We start from the raw sequence: 18505 nt of genomic DNA, 5'->3' as shown, positions 1-18505 counted from the left end.
CAGGCATTGACGCGGGCACGAGCTCTCGGGGCTTTCGAAGGCGCGCGCGCTGATGCGATGCACGAGCGTGTGAGGCCTTCGTGACCGGAAATGCGCGAATAATAAACAAACAAACACCGAGAAATAATAATAATTGCTCGTGCACGCTTTATGGGAGAGAGAAAGGTTTTTAGTGTCTGCTTAGTTTTTAGTGTCTAGTGCTTAGTCCTAAGTGTCTAGAAGCTAGTCCTTAGTGTCTAGTGTGTAGTATTTAGTGTCTAGTGCTTAGTATTTAGTGTCTAGTGTTTAGTCCTTAGTGTCTAGTAACTAGTCCATAGTGCCTAGTGCTTAGTATTTCATGTCTAGTGCTTAGTCCTTAGTGTCTAGTAGCTAGTCCTTAGTGTTTAGTGCTTAGTATTTAGTGTCTACTAACTAGTCCTTAATGTCTAGTAACTAGTCCATAGTGTCTAGTGCTTAGTCCATAGTGTCTAGTGCTTAGTATTTAGTGTCTAGTGCTTAGTACTTAGTGTCTAGTAACTAGTCCATAGTGCCTAGTGCTTAGTATTTCATGTCTAGTGCTTAGTCCTGAGTGTCTAGTAGCTAGTCCTTAGTGTTTAGTGCTTAGTATTTAGTGTCTACTAACTAGTCCTTAATGTCTAGTAACTAGTCCATAGTGTCTAGTGCTTAGTCCATAGTGTCTAGTGCTTAGTCCCTAGTGCTTAGTATTTTGTGTCCAGTCGCTTAGTCTTTAGTGTCTAGTAACTAATCTTTAGTGTTTAGTGCTTAGAGTCTAGTGCTTAGTCCTTATTGTCTGCAAACTAGTCCAGTGTTTAGTGCTTAGTGCTCAGTCCTTAGTGTCTAGTGCTTAGTGTTTAATGCTAAGCATTAGTCTTTAGAGTCTACTGCTTAGTGCTTAATGCATAATGGCCCCTGTTTACTGTTTAGTGTTTAGTTTCTAGTGCTTAATGAATAAAATCCCTCCTGATGCTTTAACACAACACACAGCACAATCATCTGCATGTCAGCCAACACATGGAAAATAAATATCAGAGGCCCGGCATCTAGAAGCCCTTACTAATAAATAAATAAATAAATAAATAAAAACACCATGCTGTTACATAAACATGCATGCAGTTCAGCTAGTGGGTTATTTTGGGATTTGATGGAGGATGATGTCACACTCTCAGTTCACCTTTCACAGGAGCTGAACCCTGTATCATCAGGGCAGCTGGCACAAAGAGCTTCAAATGAAAGGAAAAGAAAAGGAAATGAAAAGCCAGTTCATATTTTGAGCACTGATAATGATTAAGACTGCTGCTGTGAGAAAATAAACACACCCTCACACCATAAGGCCATGATGGTTTCTTTTTCTAGGTTGCATGCAATATGCAATATGCAGCACGCGCCCTGGGTTTGCATTATTATTATTATTTTATTATTATTATTTTATTATTATTACATGCTGTATGTTTTTATGTCATCCCGATATTAAAAGAAATCCTACCGAATCGGCTTTGTCGCGTGCACTGCTGGGTTCGGATGCAGACTCACGGTTCGGTCCGGTTTCATTAGCCGTCCCTTTTTTTTTTTTTTGCAATAATTACTCAGCAAAGCTTGCTAATGTTTACATGGCTAACGCTAAGCTAGCTTAGCCAGGCTGTGGAATATGGAAAGGCAGGCATTGACGCGGGCACGAGCTCTCGGGGCTTTCGAAGGCGCGCGCGCTGATGCGATGCACGAGCGTGTGAGGCCTTCGTGACCGGAAATGCGCGAATAATAAACAAACAAACACCGAGAAATAATAATAATTGCTCGTGCACGCTTTATGGGAGAGAGAAAGGGTTTTTTTGGGTGTTTTGTTTTTGCCCTGTCGTTCATGCACTGGCACGGAATTCCCAGGAATGAGGTGATGAGGATAAAAAAAAAAAAAGACGCACTTAAATAATAATAATAATAACAATAATAATAACAATAATGATAATAATACACTACGGGGAGACGGGCACGCGCAAAATCGGGGCGCGCGCGCTCGTGACGGATATTATTTATTTATATAAACAGCTAAATCATATTAAAAAAAAAAAAGATGAGGATGAAGGTTGTACCTCGGGAAGCAGGTGACTCGAAGTGCCGCTCCGGTGAGCCCTTGTGGTCAGGCGGCGGGGTGCGCGCGTTCAGCCCGCCGGCGCAGTCCGCGGTGCCGTGGCCGCTTCCGTGTGCAGGCGCGCGCGCGAGCGGCGTCACTACTCGCGTCGGGCTCGCGGCGGCGGAGGCACCGGGCGCTCTCGGTGCTGCGACGTCGCCCCCGGCTGACGCACACGAGGAGGAAGAAGAGGAGGAGGGAGAGGAGCGGCGGCCCCCTCGCAGCAGTTGGTACGGCACCGTGGCGCGGACTGGCTGCAGCAACCGGCTCGCGCCGTTAACCACTGACGATAATGATGATGATGAAGATGGGATGATGGTAGGGGATCCCGTGCTGCCTTTAGACCTCTGTTGCTGCTGATGAGTCGAGTTGCATGATGATGATGATGATGATGACGACATGATGAAGATGATCCTGCACTCTGAGGTTCTTCTTGTCGTAAAAAAAAAAATCTACATAAATATACTGTTTATAATTAGTTTTTTTCCTTTTCTGCTGTAAATTAAACGCGTGTAGTATTTACAGATAATATTATAAAACATATATATATATATATATTTATACATATATACATATATATTCTAGATTTATTTCCAATACAAAAATATATAATATATAAAAAAAAATAAATGAAATATAAATAAATAAAATCCGCTGAATTTCGGCTCATGTGCGTGTTTTTACTGATGTCCGGTTCCTCTCTTTCTCTCTCTCTTTCTTTCTATCCTTCTTTCTCTCACGCGTTCTTGATTGCTTACTAGAATAAAATCCGAAGGAATAAAAAAGTAGGTAAGAAGTTCTAAATGTTAGTGAATCTGAAGTTAGATGGATATATTAAATATAAATAATGTTTATGTCTATAGGAGAAAGAAGAATAAATCTCTCAGGCTCGACTTGCTTGCAGTTGAAGTTGCTGCAAGTGACAGAAACTATAGCGGCAACTACAAACAGAAGCTGAGAGCCGGTGGGCGGGGCTTTGCCATGTATAGAGCGGAGTGGGCGTGGTGCTTCTTTATATAGAGCAAATGGGCGTGGCTTTATTATCAAAGGAAAATTGAGTTGTTGGTTTGGTTTTTTTTTAGTATATTTGTATTTTTGCCGGATTTTTTAGTGTGTGAATCATTTAGACTTATTAAGGTAAGTTCTATCTATCTATCTATCTATCTATCTATCTATCTATCTATCTATCTATCTATCTATCTATCTATCTATCTATCTATCTATCTATCTATCAAATTTTACCCTTGCCCCTTAATAATACATTCAGTAATAAAAATAATAATAGTAGAGTAATAAAAACAATGAAAGAGTTGAAGGACATGTGATGAGGATGAAATGCATATGTACGGTGATGCACCTGAGCCGTAACAAGTCTTAAATCCACTTGGTTTTGTACACAGCTCAGTACTGGAGCTATAATTCCACCATGTGATTGTACATGTAAATATTTGCAGATTAGTCTGAGTGTGACAGGTTTTATTTACGTGATGCTGATGATGTCGACACGCCTGTCGCACACGTATTGAATCGATTTATAAATTGTACTCTAAGTCAAGAAGATTACAGTTTTACATAATATTATTATTATTATTATTAATATTAATCTGTTCATTTTACTCTGCAGTGCAATATAAATTAGCAGGGTTTTTTCATTTTGCGTTCATTTTGCATTTATTCAGATTATCTGTGTATTATAGTAAGATTTACTTGATGATCTGAATCATTGAAGTGACAAATATGCAAGGGAGGGGGCAAATACTTTCACACACACACACACACACATATATATATATATATATATATATATATATATATATATATATATATATATATATACAGGGAGTGCAGAATTATTAGGCAAATGAGTATTTTGACCACATCATCCTCGTTATGCATGTTGTCTTACTCCAAGCTGTATAGGCTGGAAAGCCTACTACCAATTAAGCATATTAGGTGATGTGCATCTCTGTAATGAGAAGGGTGTGGTCTAATGACATCAACACCCTATATCAGGTGTGCATAATTATTAGGCAACTTCCTTTCCTTTGGCAAAATGGGTCAAAAGAAGGACTTGACAGGCTCAGAAAAGTCAAAAATAGTGAGATATATTGCAGAGGGATGCAGCAGTCTTAAAATAGCCAAGCTTCTGAAGCGTGATCATCGAACAATCAAGCGTTTCATTCAAAATAGTCGACAGGGTCGCAAGAAGCGTGTGGAAAAACCAAGGCGCAAAATAACTGCCCGTGAACTGAGAAAAGTCAAGCGTGCAGCTGCCAAGATGCCACTTGCCACCAGTTTGGCCATATTTCAGAGCTGCAACATCACTGAGTGCCCAAAAGCACAAGGTGTGCAATACTCAGAGACATGGCCAAGGTAAGAAAGGCAGAAAGTCGACCACCACTGAACAAGACACACAAGCTGAAACGTCAAGACTGGGCCAAGAAATATCTCAAGACTGATTTTCTAAGGTTTTATGGACTGATGAAATGAGAGTGAGTCTTGATGGGCCAGATGGATGGGCCCGTGGCTGGATTGGTAAAGGGCAGAGAGCTCCAGTCCGACTCAGACGCCAGCAAGGTGGAGGTGGAGTACTGGTTTGGGCTGGTATCATCAAAGATGAGCTTGTGGGGCCTTTTCGGGTTGAGGATGGAGTCAAGCTGAACTCCCAGTCCTACTGCCAGTTTCTGGAAGACACCTTCTTCAAGCAGTGGTACAGGAAGAAGTCTGCATCCTTCAAGAAAAACATGATTTTCATGCAGGACAATGCTCCATCACACACGCCCAAGTACTCCACAGCGTGGCTGGCAAGAAAGGGTATAAAAGAAGAAAATCTAATGATATGGCCTCCTTGTTCACCTGATCTGAACCCCATTGAGAACCTGTGGTCCATCATCAAATGTGCGATTTACAAGGAGGAAAACAGTACACCTCTCTGAACAGTGTCTGGGAGGCTGTGGTTGCTGCTGCACGCAATGTTGATGGTGAACAGATCAAAACACTGACAGAATCCATGGATGGCAGGCTTTTGAGTGTCCTTGCAAAGAAAGGTGGCTATATTGGTCACTGATTTGTTTTGTTTGGTTTTGAATGTCAGAAATGTATATTTGTGAATGTTGAGATGTTATATTGGTTTCACTGGTAAAATAAATAATTGAAATGGGTATGAATTTGTTTTTGTTGTTGCCTAATAATTATGCACAGTAATAGTCACCTGCACACACAGATATCCCCCTAAAATAGCTAAAACTAAAAACTACTTCCAAAAATATTCAGCTTTGATATTAATGAGTTTTTTGTGTTCATTGAGAACATGGTTGTTGTTCAAATTAAATCCTCAAATAAAATTAATCCTCAAAAATACAACTTGCCTAATAATTCTGCACTCCCTGTATATATATATATATATATAGTATAAATACAATTTTATCATAAATGTATGCATAGATTAATTATTTTAATGTATGCATAGACTAATTAGTATAATGTATGCATAAATTATTTTATTATAATTAATCATGACAAAATAATGATTTATAATACAATAAATAAAATGTCGTTTCTTTTGATTCATTTCAAATATCGCATAATTTATAATTTCTCATATATATTTAAGACTTTTCAAATGTACTAAACTTTAATATTTAATATTATCCTTAATATCTGAATCATTTAAGTGACAAATATACAGGGTAGGGAGCAAATACTTTTTCACACACACACACACACACACACACACACACACACACACACACACACACACACACATATATATATATATATATATATATATATATATATATATTTAAATACACACATTATATGTATATAAATAAAAAACCTTTCCTCGAGCCGTCTTTTCTCATGCACTTGATTACTGTAATTTCTCACAGTGTAAAGAGAAACCAGGAAGTACATATTTATTTAAAAGCATGAAGGTGGTGCAACATTATCAGCTGTCCACAGAGAAAATGTGCTGCCTTGTGTGAACATCTTTATCAGCATCAGTGAGAAATGAGGTGGAACAACACACACACACACACAGACACACCCATTTCTCTCTTTTTCACACACTTGTTATTTCAGACCAACAGAAACTTCAACAATACATTCAATATCAAAGCATCTTTAATCCAATAACATTCATTCAAATACAGGATTATTGGCTGACGACCCCGAACCATAGAAATCTGATATAATGGATAAAACTGTGCACACATTGTAAAATTTCAACATGCAACCGTCATGTTTGTGTCATTCAGAAGCAGGATTTTGAGTTGAATCTCTTTAATGGTGAATTTCATAAAAAAAATAAATTTCCTGTAAACCGATATGAGCGATGACGTGTTTAGCATCTGCCGTTTGTTTTTTTGAGGGTAACACACTCACAATTCAGCAGTGTGTGTGAACTGCACGACTTAATCATCAAATCAACGTCGCCGATTCAGGGTTTAAAAAAAATTAAAAAATCCTCCATCTGTACTCCGTCATTCCTCTGACATTCAATTCTTTATTACTCATAAAAGTTTAAGGTAATTCTAATATTTCTAAAATATTTTGGCCTTCTAAATTTGCTATTAAACAAATTTTAGAGACTAAATTTTTCCCAAAAAAAAATCATTTATATTTTTTATATATTTATATTATTATATTTAAATCTGGCTAAACTATTCTTTAAAATGTGAAACACAACAACCAGATTTTAAATATAATATAATATTTATTTATGCAGTTTTATCATCGAAACACACAATAATTCAAAAGTTGAATATGAAAATGTCAAACAGCAAAAAATAAAAGGCACAGACGCGTTAAATAAGAAACGAACACCACAAACCCGAACCAGTAACCCACTAAATCCAGTGCCTTCTCGTTTTTGGGAAGCACACGCTCCTTTTGTTTCAATGCAACAAACTCCGTCATTATAAGAAATGAAGATTGAGTGAAAACGAATACATAAATGCACAGATGTTGATCCTCAATTTGCATAAATGGCATCTTTACACACTCCTGGCAAAACTCGTCAAAGATGTTCTTCAGAAGTTGGAATTTTCTTTCTGACCTTGTGATCCAGTTCATCCCAGAGCAGTTCAATAGCTCTCTAAAGAACACAGCACTTGGACGTTCTGGTACATTTGGTTCCAATTATCTGCAGTCCAGACGGTACTGTATAGTGTTGAAGTATGGAATGGTTGCCATGTTGGTTTCTTTTCACCCAAACCGTTAAGCTTCCACCGTGATGTTTGATTGTAGGTGTGAGGCAGTCTGATAACATCTCTCCTGTTCTTTGTCTTACAGAAGTTCTTCTGTTGGAGCCATGAAGGTCAAATTTGGACTCGTCTGTCCACAGAACTTTCTTCCAGTCGTTAATTGTTCAATTCTTGCGTGTTTTTTGACTTAAGTTTATTGCATAGAAACAAAATCTTTTTCGAAATTTTTTTTTTACACACTATAGTTACCCATGTAATGTTCCAGACATGCAGTGTGTGCAACGTGTAATTTCTATTATTCAAAGTAAATTACAGTATGACGTGTAGAAGAAAAAAAAACAGCGAGTATAATTGCAAATGCACCGTTTCGCTCCGGACAACACGCTACAAACGTTCCTGAGAGGTTCACCAGAAACTCTGGGGAATATCAGTTCCCGCTTGGCGTATTAGCTCGTATTCCTGCCTTGTAAACTGTGTTTTTTTATTTAAGGTCAGGGGGTCAGAGGTTACAGCTCGCACAGCACCGAGTTCTCCAGCGTGAAGTCGTAGCAGAAGTTGGCCAGGTTCTCGTTGATGTCTCTGGGCAGGGTGAAGTCGGGGAGACGAGGCAGGCCGGACTGCATGGCGAGGATGTGAGGCGCCAGGGTGAAGGGGATGTCTCCGAGGAGCTCCGTGTGACCGGGGACGCTGTCAGTGTTCGCCGGTTCTGCTGAGGGTCCTGAGGTAGGGGGCGCTGGAGAGGACTGGACGGCTTCGGGGGATTTGGGAGGCGTTGGTTTGGACGTCTGGAAAGAAAATGGTGGGGATCGTGAAGATTATCGGCAAATCCATTTTTGTATTCTGATTCAATTCATAACTTCAACGCTGGTCCATGTTTGTTGAGATTCAATGCACAAAGCATAAAATATGATGAATATATGATGAATATATGTACAAAAGTATTGTAACACCCGACTTTTTCAGTCACGATTGCCACAAAATTGGAGGTATCAGTAAATCATCCCTTCACTTGAGCTAAGAGACCCAAACCTGTTCCAGCGTGACAATACCCCTGTGCACAAAGCCAGCTCCATAAAGATCTGCTTCACATGGCTTGCATACGATGGAAGATCTTGAGTGGACTCCTCTAGAGCTTTGAGCTCAACCCTAAGCACCACAAAGCCTCCTCACCAACACCTACATCATCACCTGACTTTACTAAAACCCTTGTAGCCGAATGAGCACAAATCTCCAAAAAATCTTGAGGAACATCTTCCCAGAAAAGGTTACAGCAAATGTGGACTAAATGTGTGGAAGGTGTTCAAAAAGCACAAAGTCAGGTGTCAAACCATAGAGTGCATCTTGGATTTCAACTTTAAACATGTAGAAAGCTGATGTTCAATACGTTTCTGATTTTTCTGCCTCTTTACAGCTGAAGTAGGTACAGCTACAAATGTTCTGTAAACATGCTGAGGAACTTCTGCACTACACAGAGAGTGAAAAAGTGCGATTAAACAATCTAACACAGTGAATCAGTTCATTTTTGTGCTGTAGTGATAAATCTTGCAGGGCAGCTGGACAGTTACTGGCTCCGTTCCAATACTTTATTAAACGTTCCCTCATCCACGTCCCCATTCAGTGGACTTAAATGAGGTCTTGGTGGCTCAAGACATGACCTGAGGTACTGTGATATAATCCCCCCCCCCCCCCCTTTCCTTTCTTCTGTGTGTGTGTGTGTGTGTGTGTGTGTATATATATATATATATATATATATATATATATATATATATATATATATATATAAAATGCTGATTGTGTTTGAACAATTTGATAAGGAAGAATAAAATATAATGGGATTCACTGAATTCTTTAGGAAGCTTGTGTGTGTGATTTTTTTTTTTTATTAAATCATGTATATAAAAACTAAATGAAACTTTCATGGCCAAGAAAACCAGTCAACAAACCGCCATGTTTTTACATTCTTAACCTTTTCATTCTTTATAGTCAGATTATATTTTAATATACTTTATTTTATACATTTTTCCATTACTTTGATTTTTTTTTTTATCTTATTGTATTTCTTGACAAATAAAATTTGAATCGAATTGAATTAAAACTTAAAAGCAAAAAACAAAAGGGCTCTACAAAGAAACACTGGGACCGTTTGATGATTCTAATGAAGCAGCATCCGAGTTTGTAGCGCTGTTACTTTCAAAAAGGATGTCGAGAAGATGAACGGCCGAGCGTGCAGGGAAGTGATGTCATGACTGTCCTCGCTAACTCGATGTTAGTGCGCTAACAGAAATAGACGAACTCTATGAGTCAGGTTCAGTGTGTACATGAACTGGAACGAGAGATAAAAATCGTTCTGATGTTTATAAATCGGGGTGTATTTATGGGTTCGCAGTGACGATGGGATGGTTATCAACATTTCCACTTATAGCGTTTAGCGGACGTTCTTATCCAGAGCCACGTAGGTTTTTTCCAAGCCAAGAATCGATAAACTTCCACTTCTCCATAACTGAAAAACAAAATTCGTTTCACGTCTGTGCTACAATCCGAGAGATAATCGCGCCAATAACAGGAAGCTGATTGGCTGTTGGTCTCATTCGTACTCGTAATACAGCGAATTAGATTTGGATAGGCGAAAGAAAGAACTAAAAACGCCACGAAAACTAACAAACAAAAATTCTGCGGGAGCGTTGTGATGAGCGTTAGAGGAAGTTACATGGACATTGTAAGAAATTAAAACCCGTTTAAAACTGTTTAAGACCCGGAACAGCGAATTTACAACTTTTTAAGGCCTGAAGTTTTGTTTTTATGTAATTTTATAAGACTTTATAGGACCTTTATAAGAAACCTGATCAACGCTGGTTCACGAGGTTGAAACTTAGGATGCAATCAGCATAAAACTTTGTTATGGGAATAGTTTTTTTTTTTTTTACATAAATACACAAAACAAATAGGGACAGATGATGCATTAGTTATCAACAGAATTGAAATGTGCACCTTTTGGTAGTCTTTGGGTAAAAAAAAAAAAAAAAGTACTTATTTCCAACTGCAGACAAAAATCAACTCTGTCGACTCAGTATTTTGTAGTGTACTTGGAGTTCTGGAGCCGTGGATTTATTCTGCATGGAATTAACTGATATGAAACTAAATGCACACTAGATGTTACAGGAAACGTTCACAGTGCACACAAGCAGTGATTCTCTCGAGGCTATCGGTATTATACAACATCGTAGTGCACGATGTTTCTGTCCTGAGATCGAAAACGCTTGTTAGCATAAGATTAATCCTGGAGAAGATTCTCTTGCCAGAGACTGAGTCAGAGTACGAAAAAAGATGACATATACAGTGGTACCTCGGGTTACGAATTTAATTAAGGACCGACGTCCCCTCGAAATTTCGCCTGCGAGTTTCCAATGATTCGTATCCTGAATTCGTAAACAGATCCGAAAACATTGGCGCATTTCCGAATTGTACGTATTCGGGGACGTTCGTATCCAGAGGTTCCACTGTAATTGAAAAAGAAATCAAATTCTATATACACTGACAAATGTAGTGGAACACCAGACTTTTCCAGCCATATGTTACTCTTCTTCCAAACTGTTGATGCTGGAAATTTTCCCAAATCTGTTCCAGCATGACTATGCCCCTTTGCACACGTCCAGCTCCATGAAGATCTGGTTTGGAGTGGAAGATCTCCAGCTCCATCCTCTTGAACACTTTTGGAACGAATCTGAACGCCGACTGCACCCCAGGCCTCCTCACCCACATCAGTACCTGACTTTACCAACACCATTGTGGATGAACGAGCACAAATCTAGTGGAAAAATCTTCCCAGAGGAGTGGAGAGCATTATAGGAGAAAACAGGGACTGAAAGTGGACTGCGATGCTCAAAAAGCACATACCAACACTTATAGCCAGGTGTCCGCAAACTTTTGGCAATATAATGTATTACAAAAATACAAAAGCTGCTGTAACTCTATCGATTTGTAAAATAGACCCTCGGCGTAACACTAATACATTGTGCTGCTGGAAACTCGTTTTCTTTAAAAATCATTTCTGTGGGAAGTTTAATGATTTTTGTTTGGGGGTTTTTTTGGAAGGAGTCTCCAGTCTCAGAGTTTTGTAATGGATTTTCCGAAGTCTTCAGGACATTTTTTATTTTTTTTGCTCGTTCTAAGTACAAGCTTATTAACTTCAAGAGTGAAAAAAGAGAAGCCGTGAGGAGGGAAATAGCTTTTATAGCTGCTATAGCGCAAGAGAAAACAGGAACTGAGTTTTGCAGATGTTCCGTATATATAAACGTAAATAAAAATAAAAAAAAAACGGAATGTAGAAATGCTGAAATAGGCGCAAAATACAGGGAGTGCAGAATTATTAGGCAAGTTGTATTTTTGAGGATTAATTTTATTTGAGGATTTAATTTGAACAACAACCATGTTCTCAATGAACACAAAAAACTCATTAATATCAAAGCTGAATATTTTTGGAAGTAGTTTTTAGTTTTAGCTATTTTAGGGGGATATCTGTGTGTGCAGGTGACTATTACTGTGCATAATTATTAGGCAACAACAAAAACAAATTTATACCCATTTCAATTATTTATTTTTACCAGTGAAACCAATATAACATCTCAACATTCACAAATATACATTTCTGACATTCAAAACCAAACAAAAACAAATCAGTGACCAATATAGCCACCTTTCTTTGCAAGGACACTCAAAAGCCTGCCATCCATGGATTCTGTCAGTGTTTTGATCTGTTCACCATCAACATTGCGTGCAGCAGCAACCACAGCCTCCCAGACACTGTTCAGAGAGGTGTACTGTTTTCCCTCCTTGTAAATCGCACATTTGATGATGGACCACAGGTTCTCAATGGGGTTCAGATCAGGTGAACAAGGAGGCCATATCATTAGATTTTCTTCTTTTATACCCTTTCTTGCCAGCCACGCTGTGGAGTACTTGGGCGTGTGTGATGGAGCATTGTCCTGCATGAAAATCATGTTTTTCTTGAAGGATGCAGACTTCTTCCTGTACCACTGCTTGAAGAAGGTGTCTTCCAGAAACTGGCAGTAGGACTGGGAGTTCAGCTTGACTCCATCCTCAACCCGAAAAGGCCCCACAAGCTCATCTTTGATGATACCAGCCCAAACCAGTACTCCACCTCCACCTTGCTGGCGTCTGAGTCGGACTGGAGCTCTCTGCCCTTTACCAATCCAGCCACGGGCCCATCCATCTGGCCCATCAAGACTCACTCTCATTTCATCAGTCCATAAAACCTTAGAAAAATCAGTCTTGAGATATTTCTTGGCCCAGTCTTGACGTTTCAGCTTGTGTGTCTTGTTCAGTGGTGGTCGACTTTCTGCCTTTCTTACCTTGGCCATGTCTCTGAGTATTGCACACCTTGTGCTTTTGGGCACTCAGTGATGTTGCAGCTCTGAAATATGGCCAAACTGGTGGCAAGTGGCATCTTGGCAGCTGCACGCTTGACTTTTCTCAGTTCACGGGCAGTTATTTTGCGCCTTGGTTTTTCCACACGCTTCTTGCGACCCTGTTGACTATTTTGAATGAAATGCTTGATTGTTCGATGATCACGCTTCAGAAGCTTGGCTATTTTAAGACTGCTGCATCCCTCTGCAATATATCTCACTATTTTTGACTTTTCTGAGCCTGTCAAGTCCTTCTTTTGACCCATTTTGCCAAAGGAAAGGAAGTTGCCTAATAATTATGCACACCTGATATAGGGTGTTGATGTCATTAGACCACACCCCTTCTCATTACAGAGATGCACATCACCTAATATGCTTAATTGGTAGTAGGCTTTCCAGCCTATACAGCTTGGAGTAAGACAACATGCATAACGAGGATGATGTGGTCAAAATACTCATTTGCCTAATAATTCTGCACTCCCTGTAGTATCATCGTGTCTGTTGACGACAACAATTATAGTAAAAGTGAATGTTTCTGTGCGAGTGTTTGAGCTGGTCACGTGACACGGGTTTAAAAAAATAATCAAAAATAAAAATGTGGCTTTGATAAGTTTCCCCTCTTCCTCGTCATTCTGCGGTGTGCAATCTGTTCTGGTTCGTGTTACGCTGCCAAGCAACCAGACACACACACACACACACACACACACACACACACACACACACACACACACACACACTTCCACCTCAGCCTGCCACTTTCACTTACACACACATACACACACACACACACACACACACACACACACTCCTGCTCTGCAGCATCTTGGCATCCAGACACCTCCCTCACTATACAGTATAAAAGCATGTGACTCTTTTATATCAGCGATATGGCCTTTGGCACGGCGTGAGGAAAACCGATGCCATGTTTTCAGGTCTGTAACCAGGCACCTGCTGCTCACGTCACAAAACAAACATGGCCTTCTCTCTCAAACAGGAAGTGCGTGTCATCATTCAGCATGTGTACACACCTGACCACTCCAGACTGACTGAATTCTGTTCTGAAATATTAAAACGTATGGAATCCACATGAGCTGCTTGGCGACGCCTTTATTTTGTTTAAACACCAGGATGAAATCATAATCATCAACTATGGAACGCTAACTGGGGAAAAACCCCTGTGGGGAAAAAGGCATTATTTTATGGCACCATAAAAATGATATCTAAGATGACGAGAATGGAGCGTCGAGCGCTCCGGCGTTTAACTCCTTCAGGGTCGATTTCCTCGTAGTCTTCGAATAGCACGATATCCTTCAGACTGCACAACATCGGCAATTTCCTCAATGTCCGTTTGTTGTTTTTTTTCTTCTGAAGTTTCCTACATAACCGCTGCAGTGTCCGTTTACTAATCAGAACCCCGTGCTGATGTGGAGTTCAATCCTGAGCTAAAGTAGGATCCAAATCCTAAACATCCATTTTATGCACAACAGCGAAACTTTTCTCACCAATTCGGTGATTTTTCTCAAAATATTACCGCTTTATTCTAGCATTTCTATGGCTTTATACTCTAAATATTTTCACTGTATTCTTGTAATTACGACTTTGTTCTCGTTATCCTAGATTTTTACACTTTGCTTTTTTTTTTTTGCTAAAACGCCAATCGTACAATCCTGGGTTCTTGGTTTCGAGATGGCGAAGCGATTTTTTCAGTCGTTGTATCTTCATATCTTTACACATGGTATTCGGAGCATGTGAACTGCTCGTAGAGACGAAATCGGACTTTATATCCAAGTCACGTTTTCATATCCATCCATCCATCCATCGGTCGAGCGATCGCTCCATTTTGAACTTGTTTTGATTGGTGCTTGGTGTATCTACTGATCACCAAAAAACAGTTCAGCATCAGTTCAACAGCAAGCAGAACATTTAGAGAGGAATAAATGATGAAGAAACTCCAGACTCGAACTCATCACAACACACGTGTCCTTATTTGTGTGATTTCATTTGAATTACCTATAAGCCGCTACTTTTTTCCCCCACGCTTTGAACCCCGCGGCTTAAACAATGAAGCGGCTAATTTAAGGATTTTTCCAAAAAACTGAGCCCCAAAACATTAGACCAATGAAATTACCGAACGGGTTCAGGTGAACCAATGAAACTCTTTATATTAAATCAGATGCGCTCCCACTGAATCGGGCCGCACCACATCATAAATATGGATGATGTTCCTCTGACGTTTGACCTCCCGCTCACTCGGACTGTCTACAGGAAATGCGAATCATTCGTCACGCTGAAAACAACCTGGCATGAAAAAACACTTCACCTGTGTTCTGAGCTGCACGGCATCGGGAGAAAAGATTCACCGATGGTGATTTTTAAACGCACGACGATGCCAAAAGAAAAACTTTCGAGAGAAATAGTTGTGAAAGGAAGGAGGAAGACAGTGAACAATGACTTTCTTGGTAGGCTACTGTTTAGATACAAGCCGTGTAACAGACACTGTCTTTCGTTAAAGCCTGTGTAAAGTTCATTAGTTTCAGTGTAGACACCTGAGGCTTATAGACAGGTGCGGCTTATTTATGTTCAAAATAAAAATCTTTGTCAAATTCAGTGGGTGCGGCTTATATATGGGTGCGCTTAATAGTCCGGAAATTATGGTAAATACATGGTTTGTGTCCACCACTGGAGACCATTGATTTCAACCTTTAATGAATTTTGCAAGAAGTATGAAACAAAGACAATAAAAGAAAGGTACTTACACATACCATAGTTATATATATTTTTTAAAAACTGTCAAATTCGAAACCTACAAATCAAAGCTTTTTGATAAAACAATTCAAAGGTTTGTTTAATTTGAATCTGTTCCACGTGACCATGTATTATATGCATGTCGCAATAACAATGCTAGAAGACGATCAAAATACAAATCTCGATGGAAAACTCGCATTCATTTGGGGAAAATATACACAACTCACTTTTGAAGGTTGTACGATGACATTAGTGGATAACTGGGCCGTGTTTCTGGCTTGTCGTTTCGCTCCCTGTTCCTCTGCCGACTCTCCTGCAGGACGAGAGAAAGTAAGCAGATGTTAGGAAAATCCAGCAGATCTGGTTTGGGTCGTGTTCATTTCTTTTTCTAGCAGAAACCTTATGCACTTCTTTCCTCATTCTAGCTTTAAATCAGCCTTTCCTTCTTACCACAGTCACCCATATCAGTCACTCATGGCACTGTGTAGCTTTGTTTTCCTGCCGTATAGCAGACCTGCAGTCGATGGGTTACACTCATGACACTGCATAAAGCCAACAAACGCCTTGTTTTCGGCGTATAGGAAAGTAGACACCTAACCATAAGATTGTGCTTTTTAAATGTCCCATGTCACGTTTAGTTTTGCTGTTCGAATATCCGTTGTTCTGGGAAGATGTTCCACTAGATTTTGTGGAGATTTGTGCTCATTCAGTAAAGTCAGGTACCGATGTAGGTGTAAGTGAGAAGGCCTGGGGTGCAGTTCACATTCATTCCAAGATCATCCCAAACAGGCCACTTAAGTTCCTCCATGTAAATCTTCATGAAGCATGAATTGAGACTCTCCGTTACTACAGACTCGGTTTTTCCCCAGACAGACCTCGGCCTCTAGAGGCTTCACACACACACACTGACTCACGGACCCAACGCGATGATCTCAACACCGGGACTTCACAGCACTCGATCTAACGAGACTTTGGTGTCTATGGCTGCAGAAATGGACAAAAAGCTGTGTGAAGGAAGCACACACCAACGGGGTCTCCCGGGAGTATTGGACAAGCACATAACGTCGCGAGACGACGGTTTTGAACCAGACGCCAGGTAGCCGTAAAAAAGGGCAAGATGCAAATGGGCGAGAAACACAAGTGTGGTGAATAATAAGAAATATAAATAAGAAGTATAATCATCAGCCAAAAATTTAAATATAAAATAAAGATATTTATATATTGATTATTAAATATAAATAATTATATACAAATATTTTTTTTCATCACGTTTTTCTTTTTTTTTTTTCTTAATTGCGGAATATAATTTTTTTCCGAATGATTCCTATCTTAAAGTATCCTCGCACCTGGGAGCAGAAAAACGCCAACTAAAGCAGATCAGAAGGCGTCCAGCTGCTGGTGACTTTAGATGCACCGTGTGCTCACGTCTGCTCTCCAACGTCTCAGCTACAGATACTGCGTCATTCTGCAGACCTTTCTTCCACCAGGTCAGTGTTTCACGAGCATACAGAACGTTTTGGTTCTAAATGAAGCTGAAATCAGTGTTGAGTCACGGGGATGAACGCTCCAGTACCCCACATTACAGCAAATCAAGCTGGTGGGGTAAAAAATTGCAAACATCATACACACACAGGTCTGAGATCACGTCCTACATCGGGACCACAGAGAGCACCGAGGTCAAAGACACGCCCTCGGGGGGTGCTGGTGTCTGTTACTCGCCTCTCGCAGACGTCAGCTTGATGGATGCAGCAGAACCCATGTCACGTACGGAAGTACTTCTGTGAAGAGCTGGAAGTCCCAAAGAGAGGAAAAGTCCAAAAATCGTCCAAAAATATTAGCTGTAGTTTTCAATAAATCCAAATGTCTATTTCAGTCATCTCACACACACACACACACACACACACACACACACACACACACACACCGAGCTCAATTCTATTCCTGCAAAACCTCTACTGTGAGATTCTACTCTGCTCAATTCTCTATTATTCTATTCTAGAAAAATTCTGTTATTAGATCTGTTCTATTCTCAGCTATTCCATTCTATCCTGGTAGAACTAAATTCTATTAGAAGTTCTATTCTATGCTTTTTTTCTTTTTATCATAGTGAAATTCTACTATCCGATCTGTATTCTATTCTCTGAAATCCTAGATTTTTAGATTTCTATTCTAGATTCTCGGCAACACGATCGTATTCTATCCTCTGCTTTTCCGTTGTACTAAGATCGTTTGATTGGCTCTATATTCTAACCTATTCTCTGCAATTCTATTGTATTCTATTCTCTGCTTTTTAATTGCAGCAAAATTATTCCATTTATAACCCCGTTCTATTCCCAGCTATCAGATTCCGGTGAAAAATTCAATTCAATTAGAAATCTATTTTGTCGAAATTTATTTCTGGTGAAATTAATTTTATTCGATTTCTATTCTGGAAATATGTCGTTCATTTACGACTCTATTCTGCTCTACTCTATTGTAGTGAAACGATCTCATCAGAATTCTGTTTTCAGCTATTCTATTCGGGTAAAACTCTTCTATTAGAACTACATTCTATACTCATCCATTCTATTCTCTTTTTCAACTCTATTCAGTTCTACACGGATTGAACACTGTTTTCATCTAAATCAACTGCGTTCTAACAAAATCCACAAATTCTCTCTATTGTGATAAATCCATACATTGTTTGCAAACTCTATTTATCTCTATATTAAACTCTCAACTAAATTCTAGAAAACCTCTGAATTCTATTCTCTATATTCTATTCTATCCTGCTCCAGTCTGTTCAGCCTGTTCCAGTGCACACCTGAAACTCAACAAGGACTCGCACACGTTGAAAAACAATAGACCCGGGAGTATGCTGGAGTCTGGAGAGACACGGCTTCAACGGTCTCTATGGTGCTGCCACAAAGATGAAAACCCCGACTGTGAATCCGAGTCATCGCCACGGCAACGATCGGCTGGTTCGATCCCGTTCCACCTGAACGGAACCAGAAGCGAGTAGCGATTAC

The 18505-nt window shown here is 39.7% G+C and overlaps 2 protein-coding genes and 2 long non-coding RNA genes across 4 annotated transcripts in view; 1 reads left to right on the top strand and 3 right to left on the bottom strand.

Annotated features, from left to right (window-relative positions):
• The window catches only part of glcci1a (glucocorticoid induced 1a), a 44917-nt gene extending 42363 nt beyond the window's left edge, over positions 1-2554 (bottom strand). Inside the window, 1 exon segment of the mRNA XM_046844443.1 lies at positions 2085-2554. Coding sequence (XP_046700399.1) covers positions 2085-2523 — 439 coding nt within the window. The 5' untranslated portion in view covers positions 2524-2554.
• LOC124382251 lies at positions 35-2051 on the top strand. The gene is made up of 2 exons (XR_006925001.1): positions 35-165; positions 1820-2051. It is a non-coding gene; the product is annotated as an uncharacterized LOC124382251 (long non-coding RNA).
• On the bottom strand, positions 181-1828 carry LOC124382250. Its single transcript, XR_006925000.1, has 3 exons — positions 1484-1828; positions 1317-1386; positions 181-1220 (listed from the first exon to the last, which is right to left on the bottom strand). It is a non-coding gene; the product is annotated as an uncharacterized LOC124382250 (long non-coding RNA).
• A 3619-nt stretch (positions 2555-6173) lies between the features above and the next one.
• The window catches only part of umad1 (UBAP1-MVB12-associated (UMA) domain containing 1), a 14475-nt gene continuing 2143 nt past the window's right edge, over positions 6174-18505 (bottom strand). The window contains exons 3-4 of the mRNA XM_046844444.1: positions 15725-15810; positions 6174-8114 (exon numbers count right to left, since the gene is read on the bottom strand). Of these exons, the coding sequence (XP_046700400.1) occupies positions 7836-8114; positions 15725-15810 (365 nt within the window). The 3' untranslated portion in view covers positions 6174-7835. The remainder of the gene's footprint in view (positions 8115-15724; positions 15811-18505) is intronic.

This window comes from Silurus meridionalis, chromosome 29 (genome assembly GCF_014805685.1).
Source record: "Silurus meridionalis isolate SWU-2019-XX chromosome 29, ASM1480568v1, whole genome shotgun sequence".
Lineage (NCBI taxonomy): Eukaryota > Metazoa > Chordata > Actinopteri > Siluriformes > Siluridae > Silurus > Silurus meridionalis.
Note: the sequence above shows the minus strand (reverse complement) of the source record. Positions and strands in the feature narration are given on the sequence as shown.